The sequence below is a fragment of the Tasmannia lanceolata genome, unplaced genomic scaffold, assembly GCF_043159265.1.
Source record: "Tasmannia lanceolata isolate RefF3 unplaced genomic scaffold, GAP_Taslan_0.1 ptg000012l, whole genome shotgun sequence".
In the NCBI taxonomy this organism is placed as follows: domain Eukaryota; kingdom Viridiplantae; phylum Streptophyta; class Magnoliopsida; order Canellales; family Winteraceae; genus Tasmannia; species Tasmannia lanceolata.
The window spans coordinates 45,580,989-45,604,174 of NW_027518689.1; the positions used below are offsets into that span (position 1 = coordinate 45,580,989).

At 37.3% G+C, this 23,186-nt stretch overlaps 1 protein-coding gene and 1 long non-coding RNA gene across 3 annotated transcripts; both read left to right on the plus strand.

Annotated features, from left to right (window-relative positions):
- Nucleotides 1-2,767: 2,767 nt before the first annotated feature.
- Nucleotides 2,768-7,676, plus strand: LOC143887407 (uncharacterized). Of its 2 annotated transcripts, XR_013254160.1 has the most exons (6): nucleotides 2,768-3,038; nucleotides 3,871-3,983; nucleotides 4,293-4,342; nucleotides 6,973-7,051; nucleotides 7,224-7,316; nucleotides 7,424-7,676. It is a non-coding gene; the product is annotated as an uncharacterized LOC143887407 (long non-coding RNA). The 2 variants fall into 2 exon arrangements; XR_013254161.1 differs by lacking the exon at nucleotides 4,293-4,342 and having other exon boundaries at nucleotides 2,774-3,038.
- Nucleotides 7,677-19,312: 11,636 nt separating this feature from the next.
- On the plus strand, nucleotides 19,313-23,122 carry LOC143888859 (uncharacterized). Its single transcript, XM_077393250.1, has 7 exons — nucleotides 19,313-19,805; nucleotides 20,217-20,502; nucleotides 21,863-21,950; nucleotides 22,031-22,561; nucleotides 22,645-22,722; nucleotides 22,801-22,959; nucleotides 23,038-23,122. The coding sequence occupies exons 1-7, from the start codon at nucleotides 19,313-19,315 to the stop codon at nucleotides 23,110-23,112; spliced, it is 1,710 nt and encodes a 569-aa protein (XP_077249365.1). The 3' UTR covers nucleotides 23,113-23,122.
- The last annotated feature ends 64 nt before the right edge of the window (nucleotides 23,123-23,186 follow it).

A 23,186-nucleotide genomic window follows, 5' to 3' on the forward strand; every position in this document is an offset into this window, starting at 1 on the left:
CTTGCCTCAAGAGTTTTGTGCGACCGCAAAATCCCTACCAAGTTGAATGGAAAGTTTTATAAGACAGCTGTGAGGCTAGCCATGATGCACGACTCAGACTGTTGGGCCACCAAGAAGCAGCATGTGCATAAGATGAGTGTAGCGGAGATGCAAATGCTTAGATGGATGTGCGGCCACACAAGCTTAGATAGAAATAAAAATGAAGACATTTGTAAAGTGGTGGGGGTGCACCAATTGAGGAGAAGATGAGAGAGCACCGTTTAAGATGGTTTGGACTTTGGACATATCCAATGTAGGCCTTTGGATGCTCCAGTGAGAAGAGGCGACTCATGCCAAGTTGATGGAGTAAAAGGAGGTAGGGGCAGATCGAAAACTTGGGTAGAAACAATGAGGAAAGACTTGATAGCTAGGAACATAATAGAGAACCTGACCTTGGATAGGAGAGAATGGAAGAAAATGATCCATGTAGATGAACTCAACTAGTGTTAGGATTAGACTTACTCATTTTGAGCCGGGTAGATTCTTTCACCTTCATCATGAAAATTTTGTAAAGGATCCATTAGCTGACCCCAACTGGTTTGGGACAAAGGCTTAGTTGAGTTGAGATCCATCTCCTTTATTTAAATTATTCTCAGCTTCTTTATTTATAGTTTTTTAGCAAGTTATCCAAAGCGATAATAGGTGGATGGCAATAGCATTTTCCTTTTGGATTTTCATTATTTTAGGAAAATTGATTGTTACTCTTAGTTCTTTATGACTTTTAAATACAGGATCAGTTTGCTAACAGCTGAACCTCTATCTGCATATTGAACTTGGTCTCCTTTCCTGGTTGTTCATTCCTTAATCTATCATAAGAGAGGGAGGAAGCACTAGAAAATAGGGGTCCAATGGAATCACATCCTTTTGGATGTTCAATTGAAAGTGGTATATCATGTTAGGGGCCCCATTGATTGCACAAATGACCTTCCAGTCTTCCATAGCATGACCCTGGTTTTAAATTTCCACAAAAATAGAAATGTGTTTCTATTTCTATCCCGAACGAAATGATACCGAAACCAAAATTGTAAGTGCATTAGTCATATAATATATCAATGTGTTGCATAATATTCATGTGAGACGTGTAAATATTTGTAAGCCCAATGGTTCAACCTTTTTTTTATGGGTAAGCTGGGGTTAGGCAGGACCCCGACTAGGTATATTAATAGAAAAAGAAGAATACAATAGGGACACCAAGATCACAACAAGGAAACAAGCAAGATAGAGCTACATTCTCATACACACCGAATCTGATCTATCTAATGAAATCAATTCTAGCAGCTTTGGAGGAGCGATGGAGGGATATCAGTCCCCTTGCACGAGCAAATTCTCTTTAATAAGAAGTCAGCCACCAAGTTTGCCCCCATTGTACTTTCTGAAAATTACTAGAAGGGGCACTTACGGTATAAAATCTCGGGTAAAGAGTGACATTTCTCCGCTAGGTTAGAACTCGCAAACAAAACAACTACAAGAAGGGGGTTTTTTGCTTTCCGATCTCTCTCAACTCTAGCAATTAGGTTTTATTTTTCCATCTCTCATTTTCTCGATCCCGAGCGTGGATTCAAGGGAAGGAGGAGATCATTGAAGAACAAACCAATAACCCATATCAATTCTAATTAGGGCTGCAACAGGGTCGGGTTGGGCCGGGCTTTTCAAAACCATAGCCCAACCCTGTTTCCCATTATCTCAGCCCTGACCCGCCCTGACACTGAGTCAGGGCTGAAAACCTCAACCCAATGCCCGCCCTGCAGAGTATAGCCCAGCCCTTGCCCACCCTGATTGGTCTTAATTGGGTCGAGCCGGGCCGGGCCGTCCCGGCCCTGATTGACCCTGATTGACTCTTGGTCCCCGTGCATCGCACGGGTTATCCCACTAGTAGGGATAGAAACCGATTTGGGGAAGAGAAAACGTTGGCCCAAACGGCTGATTTTAAGGGAGTGTAATTGAAGAGGAAACGTGGTGGAAGTAACAATGTCGTGGGGAAAAGAAAACGTAGGGATAGAAACAAATTTGGGGAAGAGAAAATGTTGCTCCAAACGGCTGATTTTAAGGGAGTGTAATCGAAGAGGAAAAATGGTGGAAGTAACAACGTGGTGGGGAAGAGAGAACGTTGCCCCAAACGGATCGAAACCGAAATAAAAAAGGGAAAAACTCTGAAATCTAAAGTGCCACGTTGTATTTATAGTGCCATGTAGATTCAAGGGAGAAAGGGGAGGGCTGCCGCGTGGGCGTGAACAGTGAAACAGCCCTTCCTCATTATATATAGATTACCATTTCATAAGAGAAAAAAAGAGGGGGAGGAAGGATTATAAAACAGGGGCCCATGGAATCACATTCTTTTGGATGTTAATAGAAGTGTTATATCATGTTTGAGGCCAAATGGCCTTCCACTCTACCATACACATGATGGGCACGAACCAATAAACAATTTTTTTGAAATTATAAATTGATTGTTGATTAGATAACTAAGATCATCTTAACGGATTAAGTTTTGGGTTATGGCACGCAAGATAGTGACCAATCACTTAGATCATCCTCAAAGTGACACAGCAAAACTAGACTCTCCCTGCCGACTTTAGTTATGTCTGTAGGGAGAAGTTTACCTACGGCTTTTATATTAATATGTAGGTACAGCCTGGGCATCTATCCCTACCGTATTCATTTAGCTACGGATATCAATATTTTTCCATAGGGATATCTTACATTTTGCCTACGGTTAACTAAAGTAATTGGGTAGGGATTTAAATTCTGTAGGGATATGCTAAATGCGCGTCGTCGGGAGCGGACAAATTCAAAATTCCGACTTAATTTTCCAGTTATGCCCATACTATTTAAATGAAATGACGAGAATAAGCCCAAGAAGAGGGTAAACCCATCTCGCCGTCTCATTCACTCTTGCAGATGAAGGAAACCCAATGCTAGAACAAAACGAACCGTCGACCTTCGACTCCACCAGCAGCCATTGTCGGAAGCGAGCCAACCAATCTCTCTACATGCACAAGGTACTCTCTCCCTCTCTCTTTCTCTCTCTCCTAGAACTAGGGTTTTAGGTCTCTCTCTGTTCTAGACTTTTAGGTCTCTCTCTGTATGTGTTCTAGGGTTTTAGGTTTCTCTCTGTTCTAGGGTTTTAGGTCTCTCTCTCTCTCTCTCTCTCTCTCTCTCTCTCTCTCTCTCTCTCAGAACATAAGAGAAGGTAAAACCCTAGACCCAGAAAAACCAGAAAAGCCATGAACTTCCGATTCCAGAACCTTCTAGGCGTGCCATACCGAGGCGGAAACATCCTCAATTCTGAAAAGACCCTCCACCTCCCACCACACCGTCTGCTTCTTCCGTAGTATGTACATGCCAAGAGATAGGGTTTTTATATTAAATATAGATTTTGGGTTTTATAGTTTCTTTGGTATATGCTCAGAGATTTAGGTTTTAGAGATCTAGGGTTTTTAGAGATTTAGTTTCTGACTTTCTTTAGGTTTGTATTTTTAGACTTCGATCATGGAGAGAGGATTTTCTAGTGGGGTTTTTGATCTTCTAAGTAATCGATGTGCTTTGCATTTTTCTTTTCCTTTATCATATCTGTGTTTTGAAGATGGATTTGGGCTCCAAGCTTGCAGCTGCGGCATTGACCACAAGAAGAGATTATATATTAAGCATAAGAAGTATCTAAAGCATAATAAAACCATAGTTGAATGTCTGGATTTTTGAAGAGGTTTGAGTCAATTGTTTATGAGCTACCGCATATACAAAACCATACTGTGTGTCTGTACATTAGAATGTATTTAGATGAATGAATAGATGAATATCTGATTGTTTATTTATTTTTTTGAATGTATGTAGGTCCTATCCAAGCTCAATGTGGGACTCTTTCCTCATCCAGTCTTACTACAAGGATCAACTACAATTATTTCTGTCTGACAGTGGCAATTTGCTAACAGTCCCTTTTGGGATCGGTGAGTTGAATTAATTTCTTAAGATTGATCATAGATTATGTTTAGTTCTCTGTGGTTTCTTCCTGTATTTATGTATCAAATTTCTACCATCAGGATACACTGATACAGGATACTTTATTGAATTGTTTTTTTTCCTTTGTCTTTCCGATCAGTCAGTTTTGATTTCATTCTAATGATGTTATATATATATATATATATGGGATATTTCTACTCCCATAACATCCAAAAACTTTTATTCATCTAAAAACTTTATTGCTATAAGATGTCGACCACTGCTACTCACTTAGGTACGTGTTGATTGGTTCCCAGGGTTGCGTGATACATTGGAGAAGCTCCATCTAAATGATGCAGCTTTAAATGTATGTCATATAAAATTGCATCTTCTTTCTTCCACATGTTCTGAAAGTGCCTGTGGTAGAGTTCAAACTTGTAATCTTTTGGTTGATTGGAGATCCATTTCTTTTACACATGGAACATATTTTCCCTTTTCCAATGCACAACCCATTCTGAAACCTGAATGGGTTGTTTGGTTTTTGGATAGTAGAGCAGAGAATGAAAACTCAAGCATTCAGTGCTCCTCCAGTAATGTTTTATTGCAAACCCAAATGGAAATTTCTTACACCAATTTCTGTTTAACACAGTTTGAAACGTATAAGGGTCTAAGCTGGGTGCATTGAATTGGCTTAAGATTCGATACGGGCTGTTTGATTGGCTGCTAAAAGGTTAGATCGCCTATATATTAGGGACTACTTTAGGTCATTGTTGAGTGTCGTTGCATTCCATTTTCTCCAAGAATATGATGAGATCATTGTTACAGATTTCATTGTTATATTCTTTAGCCATATAATTGTCTATGCAATTGAACAACATAAAAATACAAAAGTGAACAAGAAAAAGGACAAGTCATTATCTGTAGGCACAACCCTCTTCCATGGTGGCCCAACACAGTGGTGTTCCCACACTCTGATCAATGTTTAAATTGTAATATTTTCGACCACAATGCTATATGTGATGCAAGGTATTTGGACGGAAGCTTTGTTATCAAGTGCGAATGTGTGTGGAATTTGGAATGGAGGAGAGGACAAAACTAAACACATATCAAGTTGTGCATGTACTTTGTACCATGGTTATCAAACGAGAAAATTACAGTCCCCTAACATCTTACTATCACCAATAAAGCATGTGCTTTTTTTAATGTCATACGTTGAATTTCACGTTAGTGAAATGCCTTTTGCTGATTTTATGGGCTGCACGCTAAGTTAGGTGCATTTTTACCAAATTTCTCTAATTGCGTACAATTGTCTCATGCCAACTTCGTTGCTGGCTTGGATAGAATCACAACTCAGATATCTGGTGTTGTCAGTTTACACATGAGCTGTTATTAACAAGTTTTTTATGCTAGCATTTTCGGAATTTTGCACTTCTAGTTGTATGTTAGCCTCACACTTCTAGTTGTGAAAACAACTGGCGGATGTGATAACCTTGCTAATATCTTGTTGATGATGGTTACTTATGTTACTATGCTTGAGGTGTAGATAATATCCTTCTCAAATCTGTTATGTCCTCACTGAAATCTTTAGGATAAATGGAAAAACACAGTTTTTGCTCTCTCTAGATAGATAAATGGAATAACACAGTTCTCTCTCTCTCTCTCTCTCTCTCTCTCTCTCTCTCTCTCTCTCTCTCTCTCTCTCACACACACACACACACACACGCGCGCGCGCGCAGACCAAACCTTTATGCAGTTAGGCTGGGCAATGTAATTAGACTCCTTAGTACATACCCCTCCACAGAGCAGAGAACATAGCTCTGCTCTATTAAGTACCCTTTTCAAACATGGCCTACACTCATGCTTAAGTTAGGATTCTCAATTGGTGCTTCCACTGTAAGGATCGTGGAGGAGACACATAATAACTCGCGGTAAGAGGTATGCAATCTAATTTTGTTGTAACTTCCAAGATGGGGCATATTGGCAAGCCCTTTTCTATCAAGCTTCTTGTAGAAGCCAAAACATATTTCAATCCCAATGGCTATGAACTACCTGCACTCTTACTCTTCATTTTTTGCACCCATCCATCTCTTGTAAAATAACTGTGTTAAACTAGTTCGTTTCTGTCTAACGCCAGCAAACCCAATTATTTGCCATTGAGTGATTCGTCATCTAAGTCACTCCACTCCCTCGAATTTTGTTTCACTCATAGAGTTAAATTTTACTCTCATATCTTACTTGGTAACTGTTTGGTTTCTGAGAAACTTGATCCCTGCACAGAGATGATTCTAAGCCTGCTGGTCCACTAACACTTGAGAATATGTTGTGTCAATAGAAAGATTCCAGTCCATCAATAGAAGTTTAAGCTGAGAGACCCCACCTTAGTTTAAGCCGACAGACTTAATTGGTTCCAATTAGTTTGTATGAACATGTTTAATACTAGCTGCATCAGTTTAGTGAAATGAAACACATACTTTTGTGAAACCAAACAGACTATAGTGTCATAAATTAGATATGGGGAAATGATATCTGCACCCTTATTTTAACATTGGCACACTTCTGTTTTCCACTTTCGCATTCACTCCTGCAATTACCAAAAGGGATTACCCTGGCCCGATCCCTTTCTCATTCACTCTTGTACACTTTACAAACACTTGATTCTTGTGCATGAGGTTAGGTTAGCCACATTATGTGAGGGTTGTTAGGCCCCGGCCACTTTTCTAACAACCGTCTCTTCTTTCTTTCTTATACACATGTAAATGTTGGGCATAGGCATGATAGATCCTCCTTTTACGCATGTAAATGTTTTCCTTGATCGAATCTTCATATTGTTACTTATCATTGTTTCAAAACTCAAGGAAATAAATGAGCTAAAAGAAAGGAATTGTAATTCTTTCCTTTTTCCTTCACATGTCGTTGTAATTTGTCATCTTAAAGGAGCTCGGTTTACGTTATGGGTTTTAGTTTTTTATTATTTTTTGCATTTTGTTTTTTGGTTAGGTTGTTGGAGAGAAGAAATGGAACGATGTGATATGGAAAGGCCATTTTCACCTCAAAACTTTGCCTTATTTGCACCATGGTACTGCTCCTTTCTTTACATTTTCTCTTTCCTTGTCCTTACATTATTAAAGGGTCTGTAAGCGATTTTTACTATTTTCTAGTGCAGTATAAATCTTCCAATTGTGTAAAATATGTAGTTTCTTTTTCCTTTGACCCCATCTTTGCTGAACTTTTGAGAAAAATATATGCAGGTATATCCTGAAAGCAAAGTTCTAAGGCCATATGGAAAATTACAACTCATCGCGGATGTCCTAGGATGTAGCGTTGCTTGGCCTCATGCATTTGTAAGTGTACAATTAGTTTTAAAATGGCAATTTAAATGACTGAAATGAATTTATTTTATATGCTTGTGTTGATTTTTTATTAATTTAAACATGCTTTGTGTTTGTAGGATAAATTTTTAAATCACAAATGATGATGGGATCGAGGAGGTGATGAAGTGGAGATGATGTTATATAAAATCATTAAATAATGAATGTTGAACAATGTAGTCTTTTGTTGAGAAAACAATTTCAGGACATTTGTTATTAATGAACTGTGATTTTAAAGATATTCAATTGAAATAGTTAATTTTTTTATATTTTTATACGATGTTGTGGAAAAATGGGCGTTATAATTATAGATATTTTGATCTTATAGATGGATTCTTTGTGGAATGTACATGTGCAATTGGTCACCGAAAATTGTTATTTAATGGATTCAAAAGATAATAATAAGGCTATCCCTATGTATCTTATTTTGAAATTCCACCTTTTCCCTATAGATTTTTTTTAAAATTATGTAGGAAAAACTCCTCCCTACAATTTTTTGGAAATTCTGTAGGGAAAAGTACCCATTACCTACCAATTTTTTGAAATGCGTAGGGAAAAGCACATTTTTCCTACGGATATTTTGAAATTCAGTAGGGAAATATACCTTTTGCCTACCAATTTTTTGAAATTCTGTACGGAAAAGAACATTTTTCCTACGGATTTTTTGAAATTATGTAGGGAAAAGATCTTTTTCCTATGATTTTTTGAAATTCCATAGGTAAAAGCATCGTATACCTACTAATTTAATAAAAATTTTAAGAGAAAAACACCTTTTACTTACGGAATTTTGAAAATTCTGTGGGGAAAAACACCTACCTATGGATTTTTTGAAAATGCCGTAGGGAAAGACACTTTTCCTACGGAATTTATTAACTTCCTTAGGGAAATTCCAGTCCTACACCTACGGAATTTTCCATAGGGAAAGAGGGGGCCTATCCCTATGGAGCTTTAAATCCGTAGGGAAAGGGCTTTCCCTCCCCCCACCTAGCCTTCAGAAGTTGCGGAAATACGTAGGGAAAAACCTTTCCCTACTGATTTTGGTACTTTTACCTAGGGAAAACCCAGTTTTGTTGTAGTATTGAGAGGATCTTCTTTTAAGTGTTGATAAAATGGGATCCGTTTGTTCAATAATCCAAGCCATTTATATTTTGTGAAGCAATATAGTTGCCCTTTTTTCTAACTTGGGATGGCCCACTCTATTGTATTGATGACCTTGGTTTTAAATTTCTACTCGGGTTTAGGACCAAAACTGAAACTGGGTAACCCGAAATGTTGCAATATTTCGACTGAAATTTTTTGAAATTTTGTTAGAAAATCACCAAAAAATCTGGATTCCCAAAATTTTGTACGGGATAAAATATTACTTTATCTGGTTTCGTTAGATGTAATCCGAAATTTCGGATTTCGGTGAGGACCGAAACGCATTCTGAAACCGAAATTTGAAACCTTGTTTATGACTACTCTTTTACACTAGAGGGGGCTGTCCCAAGTTAAAAATCTGGAGTGCCATTATTAAAACAAAGGAGTGTGGATATCAATAGATACCAGCCTACCACATGGATGAACAATAGGAAAGTAGTTGTAAAATGGTAATAGCTATAGATGATCTTACATAACATCACTAATTGGATGGCTAACATTGTCTGATGCCCAGTAGGCTCAATCCTGTTGCCCACAAAATAAGGGACACACATTGATTTGTATTGTATTAGGTTTTGCATTCCAATTTCTTATTCTTTCGATCTCCATCATGAATCCAATGGAAAAAGAGGATGAATTGAAGAAAAGAGCAAGAACCCAGATCAGTTCTTATCTTTCTACATTCTCGAACCTGTAAGTTCAATCTTTACTACTACCCTTTTGAACTTTTGGGCGCTAATGTTTTGTTATCTCTACAGAAAAATTCCTCGTGTAAGTAGTAAAGATTTAAGAATTCGTGACTATTATCTTTGAAACCCATGTCTGAAATCCATTTCCCTCATCTCAAACACCACTATTCAACAATCTTTTACAGTATCTTACCTCATCAACACTGTTGGGCTATGGGAAGCAGTAGCTCTTTCAGTTGCCACCAAAATACAATTCAAAACCTCAAAGAAACCAGAATCAGCACTCACATTCTTCCAAAAACATGGATTCACCAAATCCCCATCATAGTTATGATTGCCAAGCGCCCATCATTTCTCTTAGCCAATCTAGACAAAACCCTAAAGCCCAAATTTAAGTTTTTATAATAACCAAATTATCCCGTCCTTTAATTTCCTTAGAAGTCTTCTTCATACCAACGAGAACATCATCGTTGCTATAAGTCGCTCAACACATTTTCTACAATAGTAAAAAAGGAATGGGTAAAGAAAAGCACTCATGCTGCCCCACCAAAAGAAAAAGACATGGAATGTGTTCAAAGCCTTCAAAACCTCCTAAGGGAGAAAGATATGATATCAGAATGCCCAACCCAAATTGGAAACAATTTCAGTATTCCAGACAATTGAAATTCCACTAAGCAACCCAAGAGGGGGGTGAATTGGGTTTCTTTTAAAAAAAACTTTAAGGATTTAAAAACTTAGCTTACACTAATTTTAGATTAGTTTAAAAAAATTAAAAATGAGATTCCAATTCAAGAGTTAAGGCACTTACCAATAGAGAAGAGATGAAGAGACAAGATGCTTGACACAAGGGTTTTTATAGTGATTCGGTCTTAAACCCAAGACCTACTCCCCTTTTCTCAAGTTTCTCTCCTTAAGGATTTCCCTAGTCTTCTTCCAAGGAACTTAAATATTGCGTTCCTTCCGCCAAGTACAATCCGAGCGTCCAAGCTCCAAGGGTCTTAAATGCAGCGCCCTTCGTTGCTAAGTATAATGTAGAGAAGAAAGGATGTAGCACACTTGCCTCTTAGTAGGCTGATTACAAGTAAATAACACTCACTCTCACTCAAGAAAAGATGAACAAGTAAAAGCCCTATGGTCTCTCAAGAACAATCTAAAGTCAAGGCACAAGAGAGAAGGGCAGAGTATTTTTTTGTTAGAATGATGTAAATACCCTTATAAATGCTCAAGGAAGGTTAGATTAATCATTTAGTGTTTTTCCAAAGGTCCCAAGGTTCATATATATATATGGGAGAGTGAAATATGGCTTTTTTAGACTCCCCAATGGTCTTTTCGGATTCCGCACTTGGAACTCCGAGTGGACCGTTACAGGTTAATTTTTGAACCTGGACCATTTCTCGGAGCTTTGAGAAATTGTCTCGGAGTTCCGAGCACGGAGCTCCGAGAATAATTCTCGGAGTTCCGAGTTGGCCATTTTCAGCAGGATATTCCTATCTTGTAAAATTCAAATCTCCTTTGTTTCTTGTCGGATTTTGACGTTCTTATACTCTACGAATGTGAGAAAAATGAGATCTATCTGTTACAAATATTTTAAAAAATATTTGTAAATTTTTTAAATAAGTTTTGATATGATTTAGTTGCTGGTCGAGGTTGGCCTTCAGAACTCAATTTTTGTTCAAATATGATGGAACGCCATATGGGTCCCAACATGTTGGTACACCACCATGACCATTCACTTATCCATTTAAGTCATTTTTTAAGCTTATTGGTCTCTTTGAAAAATATATTTTTAGGGGTTTTAAGATGTGCCTTGACTAGAGAAAACACAAGAGAAATAGGTGATACAATTTACCATTTTTACCACTCTCTTGAATGAATTCTTGAGGTAGCCATTGCTTGATCTTCTCTTTAGTGCATGGCTTGCTTTGGGATTTTCAAGGTTGAGCTTCTTTGCTTGACACCTTCCAAGGATGATGACACCATTTGGTTCAAGCTCCTTTCCAAGTTGTTGATTTACAAGCTTTGGCCTTCAATGATCTTCCTTTGTTTGTTCAATGCTTTGAGATAACTAATGTTGAGCTTCTCCTTAGTTGATCCTCCAAGGTATGATTGATCCAAGTATGCTTTAGCTCATTTGCATTGTGTTTTGTCCATCTTCAAGCATAGGCCATCAATGGTGTGTGCTAGCATGGATTGACCTGTGAATTATCTATCTATAGCACAACACTCAAGGCAAACGATTAGTCCATAAACGACTAATCAATTTGAGTTTGTCAATCATCAAAACAAGGTTATTGAATGAACCCATGAGAACCCTTGGGCTAACAACAATATAGACCCTGAAGCATTGTCCAACATTGAGCAAGGCAATCGGAATTCAACAAAAGAATTCAACATACTTCAAGACCTAGACTCAGAAGCCGTACAAGACACTGCCAATCAGGACTCAGATGCAATGACATATAATGAAGAGAGTGAAGAGGACTCCGGATTAGAGGACCACTCCGACCCTGAAGAGGTTTACTCGTTAGAATCCTCCTCAGAAAAGGAGGGATCACAAAAACACAAAAGGTCCCAAAAAAAATTGGCCAAAATGCTCACAAAGAGCCCAACATACCCCATCCAAATTAACTGATTATGTAATTCACAAGTATTGAGCATTTTGATCTCTTAGGCTTAGTGTTTGTCGTTCATATGTAATGAGCCTTGGTTATCCCTCTCTTGCATGTTCCGAGTTAGGGTTGATTTTGTGCTTTTACTGTATCATCTTTCTCTTTATCTAATAAATCGGTAGGGGTCTCTGCTAAACCCCAGCTTACCCATCAAAAAATAAAAAGTTTCAGAAGAGATACACGAATGGACGATTTTGTGACGTTCTTTTATAACCAGAGATGAGTAAGATTTACAGAAAGACTTACTATCTTTTTTGACGTTTTCTACCCCCTTCCCTCTTTCTCTAATATTTGAATCGATCAAAAATCTATAGTTCGCCACCAAGACCTTGCAACTACCATTTTTTAATGTTGCTACCCCCTTATCACTTTCTCTAGGTTTTAATCTACCCAAACCCTAGATTTCTTTCTTCTCCATCACGTTCTTCCATGAATTTTTCCCATGGATCTTTCAGTCTGTCTATTCTGATATATATATATTTTTTTAATTTTCTTTGATTCTACCATATTTTTCAGATTGAGTTATTATTGTTAGGCAAGGCTTCTCCACACATTTGGTTGAAATTCATGCTCTTATAGAGGTGAAAACTTTGACTAATTAAAACCTACATTATTGAAGATTGTTGCTACTTTTGAACACCGGTATATTTTGAGTTTTGCTCTATGGAATATCTTTGTAGATCACATATGGTTCTTCACCTGGCTCTTTTGTATTGAAAATTTCAACAGTCAATTTTTTGTATGATTTGACATTTTTTTACTTCCCAAAATTTTTAATATGTTGTTTTTGATCTTTTGAAATTTGTATCAATATTATGCAACTTTTGATGACATTGAAAATTACTAAATGCATGTGACTAAGTCTAGTGTGTTTCCCCAAAGAAATTTTTGCAGATTACATTGCTAAGAAAACCATCAATAACTAACTAAATACTAACACCAAACCAAATACAAATAATCATTTATTTTTACACTAAAACAAGAGTTCGTGCATATAAAACTTTATCCCAGGACAATGCGCAAACTAAAACATTTATACAAGAATTGCTAAATACAGATCTAGTACAGACTAAAACATTTACTTTCAAGAGTCTGCTACCCATTCTTCAACAAAAGGGGTAGCGTGGGTAGCATGCACCTTCACAGGTGCCGGCAAACCATTCTACAACATCATCAATGCAGCGAAAGCAAAGATATAAGTAGAGTAGTTCATCTCGTCAAAGGGTATGACCTACTGTGAAAATCAATGAAGAGCTGTAGACTCATCCGAAGAACGCCACTCATGCTAATTGGCTAAATGCTTTGAATGAGATCTCAACCCTAGAACATGATCTACGGTATGGGCTCATGAGTTCTTAAATACACCACAAGACAAAAAATAATTTATTGGAATGGATGTAGAGACTCGTAGGATTTTTTGAGATACACATATGAAAACAAAAATTGTAGCTGAGAGCATAAGGATCAATTTATTTTTTAGACTCGTCAAGATTTTTTGAGAGATATTTTTTGTGATTTTTTAGTATTGTGAAGATTTCTTTTGTTTGTTGGATATTATGATTTGGGAAGATAAATTATTGACTTCAATTTGCTATATTGCCATCAGTGCTAAAAGATGCCTCGTTCTTAAGATTTTTCTCTTTCCAGGTTTATTTGTTCTTTATATACAAAGTTGATCCAGTTTTGTATTTGCATAACATTAATGTGTGTCATGAATTCTTATTTTGGTTGTCGCAAGTATCGTGTATATTTAAGAGTCATCCAATTTTTTTCCGATGACTATAGGAAGGTTAGAATTATGGGCCACACGTTGTCGGCTATGCATGTGGTTGGTCTGTAGGAGATTGAACTACATTTGTCTATGTCCTTTGATGTATTTTGGAGTTATTAGTGATGAGATTTAGTATGTATATATTCTTAAGCCATGTAACATCTTTGAAGTATATATTCTTATAGAGCGAAAATAACTTTTATGGTAAAATCTGACTTTTTAGGCTTAAAATCCTCCTTTATTTGGAGGCATTTGTAGGGCTCACAAATGCACGCTATTATTTAGATCCATTAGTAAGGCCAAATAACCCACAGGGCAATGGTAAAAATCGAATGTTAAACCTCTAGGACTTCAAAGGGTAATGGTAAAAATTGAATGTTAAACCTCTAGGACTTCAAAGTCATGTATTTGTTGATGACTAACATGCAATTTAAATGTCCATGTGACTCTTAAAAGTTCTCGCTAAAGTCCATCTAAGTACTGAGAATCCAAAGTGTCTGCACATTCAAAGTCCAAGTCCCCAAAGTGTCATGACAAACCGGTGAAGTTCATTAGAGATTTATAATCCTGCATGACTAAACCCCCTTATTGGATACATTGATCCTAAGGCATAAGTTGAGAGCACCTTGATCAAATGATCCTAGACCCTTGATTCAAAAAAGCCTCATTTAGGGTTTTGCCAAGCGAAGACTAACAATTTATTTTGTAGTTCTATATCTTATGCATAGGATGTCCATTCGGGATGCGACCAAGACCTTGTGAGTTGCCTCATGATGTTCCACAAGATCAACGATCTTGATTATATATCTATATATGCCACTATGCCTCCCTAATAGAATCCGCAAATCGCCCTTTACCATTGATTGTAAAAGTGACTTTCTGTTGTTTTTCTTTCCTCTTTTGGAAATTGTGCCAATATCAAAATAAGGTTGGGCTGATAAAATTTCTCTAATGAAAATGCCAAATTAAAACAAGGGGTGCCAATACCATTTCCCTTTTGATATACACGTCAAGACTGGGCTAAGGATTCGGGTCTATCCTATGCCAGCCATAGTTCTTTCCAAAATAGTAAATTTAGATTTCAAATCTCAAATGAAATCTGACCCAATTAAATGGTTTGCACGCGTGATGCATAGATATGCAATGTATTTGTTTGGGGGCAAAATCATCTGACAGGCATAGTTCTTTCCAAAATTGTAAATTTAGATTTCAATTCTCAAATGAAATCTGACCCAATTAAATGGTTTGCACGTGTGATTCATAGATATGCAATGTATCTGTTTGGGGGCAAAATCATCTGACACCATACCTAAATGAGACAAATTACCATACTTACTCTCCTCCTCCAAAATTGGAGCTCCCGGTCTTGTTTATTACATTTTTGCCACTACAAAACGTTGGGCACTCACTTAGGACTTAACCCAAGCTAAAAAGTGGAATAGTTTTTACCTTGAGTTGGCAGAAATAACTTTTGATACTGACATTTGTGATAGGGAAATGATATTTCTATCTATATTTTTATAATATACTATTTCTAAAGCAAATGCCAAATTTATATACAAAGTTACCAACAACTCTTTCCACATCTATGATTTCCCTTGTCAACCAACAAGTGTGTCTAAGCCTTATTTAATTCATTTCAAAATATTTAAACATAATAAAATGCTAAAACCTCTCCCTCTCTCTCTCTCTCTTGTGCTCATTGTTGCATGCATTTTCCAATATTTGAATCACTACAAGAAATACACTCATTGGCGACAGAAAAAATTCGTTGCCAAAGCCACAAAATCTGTGGCTATATTTTTTTAGCGACAAAACTTCTGCCGCAATAGTTGGTGTTGCTAAATTAATTTAGCAACGGATTTTATGATGGTTAACTAATTATTAAAGGTTGATATAATTCCCAAAAATCTATCGTAAGCCAACAAAAAAGGTATGAGGCAGCTGAAAAAGTTTGAAATGCCATTATCAAAGCAAGGGATCATGGATATCATTTCCCTTCCGAGATATTGAGAAAAAAGATCGAGAGTAGTATTTTTTCCCAATAACTAAATCATTGAGTATTCTTAGTGGCTAGAGTGGAATTTTTATATGACAAAAAGGGTTTTCATAGTTGCATCTGCTATATATCAATTTAAGTTTAATGCCGATTTAATTAAATAGAAATTTAAGCTTAAAGATGATTTAATTAATCCTTATTTGAAGCAAAAGATTTGGGAGATTCGGTCTACGTAACCTACAACTATAATTGATCCAAATTTAAGCCAAAGGTTGTTGGTTGGGGTTTAAAGTTAATCCATTTTTTATTCTCCGCAAAAGATTAAATATTGATTATCAATTTGATTATTTTGTTAAAACTATATAGCAATTATCACAAGTTAATAATATGAGAGCGTACGCCCATTATGGGTAAAATTGTGTCCTTAACTCGTAGCAGTATCGAGTTTGACGACGATCCAATGAAGATTTAGATGCACTCTTTCTAGATTCCCTTGCGGTGGAAATTTGTTGATAATTGTCAGGACAAAGATTCGAAGCAATAAATTGACTCACTTATAATCTGAATTGATTGACAATCATTGACAATGATTCAAAAGGATAAGACCTCCAAACTTACACGCAAATCTAGGATCTCTTACAAATCGGAGCTCCTCGATCTCATGTCAAAATTACCGCAAATCACTTTAATAAAGTGATCGGGCCAATAGAATGATTTACACTGGCATCTATAATGACAACTAGAGACCCCTCCGCCGAACACGCAGACGCACACACGCACACACTTGTTAATGAACTAATAGAACCCTCCGAACTTTGTGGATTGATGTAATGAACTCATGCACGCAACCAAAATAACACCGCCTCGTCCCAAAAAACCCTCGATAATTACCGAACTAACCTAAACTCCTATCTTCTCCGACCAACATAAACACTCCCCAGATAACCAAAATAACATCGTCTCATCCAAAAATTATTGTATTAACGTAATCCCTAATCAAAGTTCCACACTACGTCTAATCAACATTCACACTTCAAAGAGAGGCATATGGATCAATTCAGTAATACTCCTAGGGGATCACCATAAAATTTTGTATTTAAAAAAAAATATATGTTGTTGTATGACTATTAGTTCATAATAAACTTATATCGAAACATATTTAAATAAATAAAAATATGTCAAAATTTTGTAACTAGGGATTTGCTAGCATCCATCGCAAAAGGAATTTTGCGGATGCAATGTTTGCGTGTGAGAGCAGCCATAGAGGCTCACTTTTCAGCAGATTTTGTCTTCATTCACAAGGTGGCTGCTCTCACATGCAACAACCCATCCGCGAAATACCATTTGCGATGGACGCTAGCAAATCCTATGTGACTAGTAAAAAGATTATAATCAACTTTACTATAACAAGACATAGGTGGTGTTATGGTAATTGCCTCCCTATATGAAGGGTATTTTAGTAATCAGCATGCACCAGCTTAATAAACATCAGGTGCATTTTGGTACTTTTTATAGTACAGCAAATCCAGAAAGATTTGCAAGAGAGAAAAACATGACTCTTTGGGCTTATAAATACCGAACCAAAAAACGTAATCAGACACTGACAACGTGTGAGAGTGCTTTGTTGGAGAGAGTGTTTGAGCTTTGTCCTCTGAATTTATTTCATAGTTTCCCTCTGGTCATCAGATTCCGGCAAGAAATAGGTAATTTTCCGACAGGTATACTTGTCATTCTTTTCATCCTTTTAGCTCTTTTTGCCGTTCTGCATGTCTCGTTTTTATGTAGTTTTACTCTCTCTCTATTAGGTTTTGGTTTCAAATATTCTTGCGATGAGAATGATACTTTGGGTTTTATGTTACGAGAGCTGAGAAATCTTCCTTTCATTTTTATGGAGAAAATCTCTCGACCAGTTTGTTAGTACTATGTCATGTTTTTTCAGAAGTCTTGATTAGTTTTATTTAAAAATATAAGGTTTCTAGCTGTTGCATGTTTAATAGGATTTTTTTCTTTGTTTTTTATTTTGATGTTGGTTCGAGTTTGCTGGGAGAAAATCTCAAGAACAATTTCTTATTAGTATGTCATGTTGTTTTTTGAAGTCTTGATTAGTTTGATTTCAAAATCTAGGGTTTTTAGCCGTTGCATGTTTAGTAGGATTTGTTTTCTCTTTTGTTGTTGTTGTTGTTTTTTTTTTTTCTATATTGGTTCGAGTTTGCATGGCGTGTTTGAATAGGTTAGAAATAAGGATCAACCATTTCGAAATCTTCATTTTTTATGATTTTATTTAATTATCATTTCTTTATTTTGTTTAGACTTTGGATGCACGTTTGTGATTGCATGGTTTATTTGAGTACGTGATTGCATGGGTTATTTGAGTACTATTCTTTCTTTCTTGTTTTTTGGTGGTTGGTGAGCTGGGATCAAACCTTGAGGCTGGGATCAAACCTGTGACCTCATGGTTGGGATACAAAGCCTCAATCATTCTTTCTAACCCAATCACTTGTCAAGAATAGTACTCAAATACTATCTCTTACTCTATTTGATTACTTTTCTTGACAAGTGATTGGGTTAGAAAGAATGATCTAATATTTTTTTTTCTTTCCTTTGAATCAATACCTTGTGTGTGTGTGTTTTTTTTTTCATTTTTCATTTTTTTTGTTCTTGTTCGTGTCTGGATGACTTGTTATAGCACTGTGTTTTGAAGGTCTTGTTGTTTACCCCATTCATAGATGGTGTATTTAATAGACATACGAGGAATTGTTTATGTAATCTCCATTTTGTCTTTTATTTCTATTTTAATAATCTTTCATTCATTAAGATGGGAGTTTTCTAATTTTAGAAAGAAAGCATCATTTCGGGTATGATTGCGGCGGTTCGATTCAGGTTCGAGTTGACTTGTTCTAATGATTATGTCCATGCACCGTTGATGGTATTCTCTAACGTATTTAGGCTCGACTTTTCAATAAATTCCATTCATACAGCTAACTGTTGAATTATTTATTCCCGCTGAGTTGTAGAATTGTTTATTCCCGTTGAGCTGTAATCTTCATTATTTTTTAGTTATGTTTTACTAACCTTTCATCTAGTGAAGAGAAGCTGTGAGTTTTCTAATTTTAGAAAGAAAGCATCCTTTTGGTTGAGATTGGGTCGGCTCGAGTTGGATTAGAGTTGATTTGTTTTAATGATTATGGCTATACACCATTGATGGGATTCTCTAATGTATACTTAGGTTCGACTTGTCGATATGTTCTATTCATAAATTGAAATGCTAGCAGTTGCCTCTCCTCCTTGATCCATTTTGGATTGCAATTGTTGAATTTTTTTTATAAGTCTGCTAACTTTCTTTTCTAGTACATATATATATATATATATATATATATATATATATATATATATATATATATATATGTATGTATATATATATTTACAAAGAAAATCATTTTAAAGTTACAAAGAAATTACTTAAATTTAGTGATTCAAAGCTTGGGGAGTTGGCAATGAATTTTTATTTTCTCAACAATGTTGCTCAATGTTCGTGACGTAAGTGCTAATAATCTCTTTATATAAACATATACATATACATATGCATATACATAGACATATGCATATACATATGTGCAATTGCTCAAACTTGATGCAAGACTGGCTTTTACTTCTTGATACAGAGTCCAGAAAGTTTATGTGAAAGCATCTAAGTGGATAATATGGATTCGGGTAATAATGATGCTAGACCTTCTGTTGAACCATCAACCAGTATCGATTCAACTATTAGACTTTTAATTGAAGCATTCACAAATGCTGAACCATCAATCCATATGGATCCATCCAATATTGCTCCTACACCTTTGGTTGAACCATCGACCAACTTTTTTCATAGTGGAAATGTTCCTGCATCCACCCGGCGCAGAAATTCCTCTAAAAGAAGGCGCGTCGAAGGGATGCCAATGCCACCCCCACTTGCGATAATGCCACTTGCAACAATGCCACCCCCACTTTCAATGCCACCCCCACTTGGACCCCCCATAGTGCTTTCTTCTATCATCCAATTAGAGCAGTGGGACCCTATGCCCTCTATTGTGTTAACTGGGGCAGCAAAAATGGGGAGACCTGGACCACCAGTCGGATTGGTAAACATAGGAATCAGTAAATATGCCTATCTTTTTCAGGTTGCTTTACCTGGAGTTTCCAAAGATCAAAGTAAGTTGGTTTTCCTTTCTTTTTATGCTCATCTTTTTTTTGCTAATATACATGTGAGTTTATATGTACATTATATTTTCACTTCAATACATTTACTCCACTTTTAGAAAATATATGTTTGAAAAACATAACCCGCATAGCTCAGATTTGCTATTAATTCTATGGACTTGCTAGGGATTTTCGCAGAAAGCATTTTGCAGTTCACTTTTTATGGAGAACAGCCACCTCAGATGAATTAAATGAATAAGACAAAATCTGCCACTTGGTGTATGTTCTCTTCTGAAAAAGTGAGCCGTGAAGTGGATTTTTGCAAAATTGCTTAGCAAGTCCCTTCTTTCTAATATTCCAAATTTTTGTTGATTTTCATATGCCCCCTTAACCAATAAACTGCATCCCTCTTCATCTAAGCAGGTCAGTTCAGTTGTGAGGTCAGGAGTGATGGGAAGGTCGAACTTCGGGGGTGGACACCAACTGGCGAAAGAGTCCTCCGTAGAGATGTTTCTGGAGAGACCCAAGTGTTTGGGATGAAAACACAGCATCTCTGCGAGTCTGGCCCTTTCAAAGTTTCATTCATCCTACCAGGACCAGTTGATGTTAGGCTTTTCAAAGCAGACTACTATGTTGATGGTATTTTTCATGCCATTGTTATGAAAAAATACCAGCGAACCAACTCTCTAAGTACCGTTCCATATACAAGGTAGAATGGGAATTGAAAGCCGTGGATTCATCTGAATTCTCCATAAAGCAGAATAATTTCAAACTTTTCTTCTCTTTGGTGTACTTTAGGGTTTATTTTTTTATTTTTATTTGAATGATACTGTTGGGTTTATTTGGACCTTTTTCCATTGCAAAATGGTTTTTGGTAATAACAAAATTGTTGTTGTTTTTTTTATGGAAAAAAAGGATTTGGTGATTAAAAGAGGACTTTTTGGTTTTTGTTGAAAGGCCAATGTTAAAAAGAAAGGTTGTTATTCTCCTTCGCAATTGATTGAATCCTACTTCTGGCTCATTTACATGATCAGTATCTCATGCATAGGATGTTCATTGGGATGTGACCAAAAAATTGCCTTTTATTTCTCTTATTAGAAGATAATTGTGGTTTCCAAGTTAGAGTTGGGTTACACTTTCATTTTTCAGAGTTTGGATTGACACCGACTCTTTCTCTATTTGAATTATATCTTTAGGAGAAATTATATGGTGATGCTCACCTTAAAAAGTGCGTTGTTGTTGGATCAAATATCAAGGGTGGTACACGCCTACACCGATCTACATGCGCATTCACCAAATAAAATCTCCTATCTTTAGATAGATTCTCAAGCAAAGATGATGTATTTAAGGGTTTTTTTGGGAATGGCTGATTTGATGAAAGGAAACAAAAATGGATACAATAGGAGGAGACAAGAGATTCCACTAAATGTACACCGTCCTTGCTAAGAGACCCAAAAACAAACAGAAGTCATCTCCCTTAGCCAGCTTATCTGCCATAGCATTAGTTATGAGATTGAATTCCAGGTCATTGACCCCACATAAATTGCGAAACTCCAAGGTCCATGGTCCATGCAACCCATGCTAATCCATTTTTAGAGTTTCCTAAAATGATTAATGATTAGAAGCCGGGATCTAGATTGAGCGAACCATTTTAGTCTACACAATAGACATTTGGCCTCCTCCTTGTTAGAGTTGCAAATTCTGGTTGGACCCTTCAAGGGTTGAATCATCTTTCCTTTGTTATCCAATGGACACATTTGGCTAACACCAGTCTCTCCAACAGGTGGCCACGAATAAAAGTATTTGTTAGTAGTTTTTCCTCTAAAGAAAATGTGTGTCCCGATTCTTTAGCGGGCAAACATTACCAGCCCTCCCCTTTACTTCACCATTGGATTTACAATGTTTGGAAATTTGGAGCTCATGGATGTAACTATTATTTGCTTCTGGATGATGATTTTTTTTTATAATCTTCATATTTAATTAAAATTGTAATTAACATAGCTTTTTCATCTTAAGAATCTTATTGAGTCCACTAACTAGTTTGGAGCTCAAAATCCAAAAAATAACAGGGCCTTCCCGAGAGAGAGGTTCCTTGCTGAGGGAGACTATGCGGCATGGGCACCGCGGGACCTGATGCCCGGACTTACCCTTCGACATGTATTTTCTAACCTTTTTCTCTGTCCATTCAGTTCCACTTGATTGCTTATGCCCTTTTAATTGTATTTCCTTCTTGATAGGCTCCAGCTGCCGATGTTGATAGAGATGCACCATCGGCTGAGGAGCAGGTTCCAGATGACGGCCGCCTACAACCTCATGCTAAGGGAGTCAAGAGAGGGGGATCTGCATTGCCTGCTGGGAGAGGGCAACGTAGATCCACCTCGAGAGAGAGAGGGAAGAGGCCATTTGTCGAGCTGACACAAGTGGAGAGCTTTCCTCTTCTTCACAAGGGTCCGTTCAGGATCTACGACACGGATGCTCCACGTAGGACTTATGTACCTCCACCTTCCACTAAGCCTCTAACTACAGCTCCCACACACCGGGCTAGCTCGATCCATATGCCTTCCACGAGCACCAACCAGCGACCTCCTACCGATGATACTCGTCGACCTTCTTTGGATACTGGATGCCGGTCTTCTTCTTCCATTCCACCACACCAGCCAATGCCAGACAGCCGTGTTTCTCTTGCCCGAGAGGGCAATTTGATGGAGGTGCCGGTCCTCCTTCTTGACCCAGCTCTAGGATATCCGAACCCAAAGTCTTCACCAGGGGTAAGCTTCTTCACTCTTGAGCCTTTTCTTTTGCATTAGATATACGACTTTATCGTTCTAATATCATCCTCTTGCACATGCAGCTTCCACTTAGGCAGGGGAACGGGCTTCTCTTGATGGTTGAAAGCCTGAAGACCAAGATATACGAGCTCGTCGTGGATGTATGATATAATGTTTGCATTTCTGCTTCTATGCATACAAATTGCTTGCTTCCTGTCCATAACTCATTTCTTCTACAGGGAGAGAGAGCTAAGGTAGAGAGAGACACGACAGTGGTCCGTCTTGCAGAGGTTGAGGCAAGAGCCAAGGAGGTAGAGGACGAGGCTCGAGACCTGAGGGAGGCAGTGTCTCAGAGGGATGAGACGATCATGCTCCAAGAGCTTCGCATTCGAGAACTGGTACAATTTCTGTACTTTCTTGCATTCTTTTTTTTGTAGATTCTACCCTTTGTTTTATTTGATTCCTCTCTTTTTCAGCAACAACAGCTTCACGATGAAGACTGCAACGTGGGCGGAGAGGAGTCCGATAGTGAGGCCACAATATCAACATGACATGACGGGCAGGTTCCTGATCTTGGTTATGGTGACACCCAGGCTTAGAGAGACGTCCCAGCTGACACGGATGA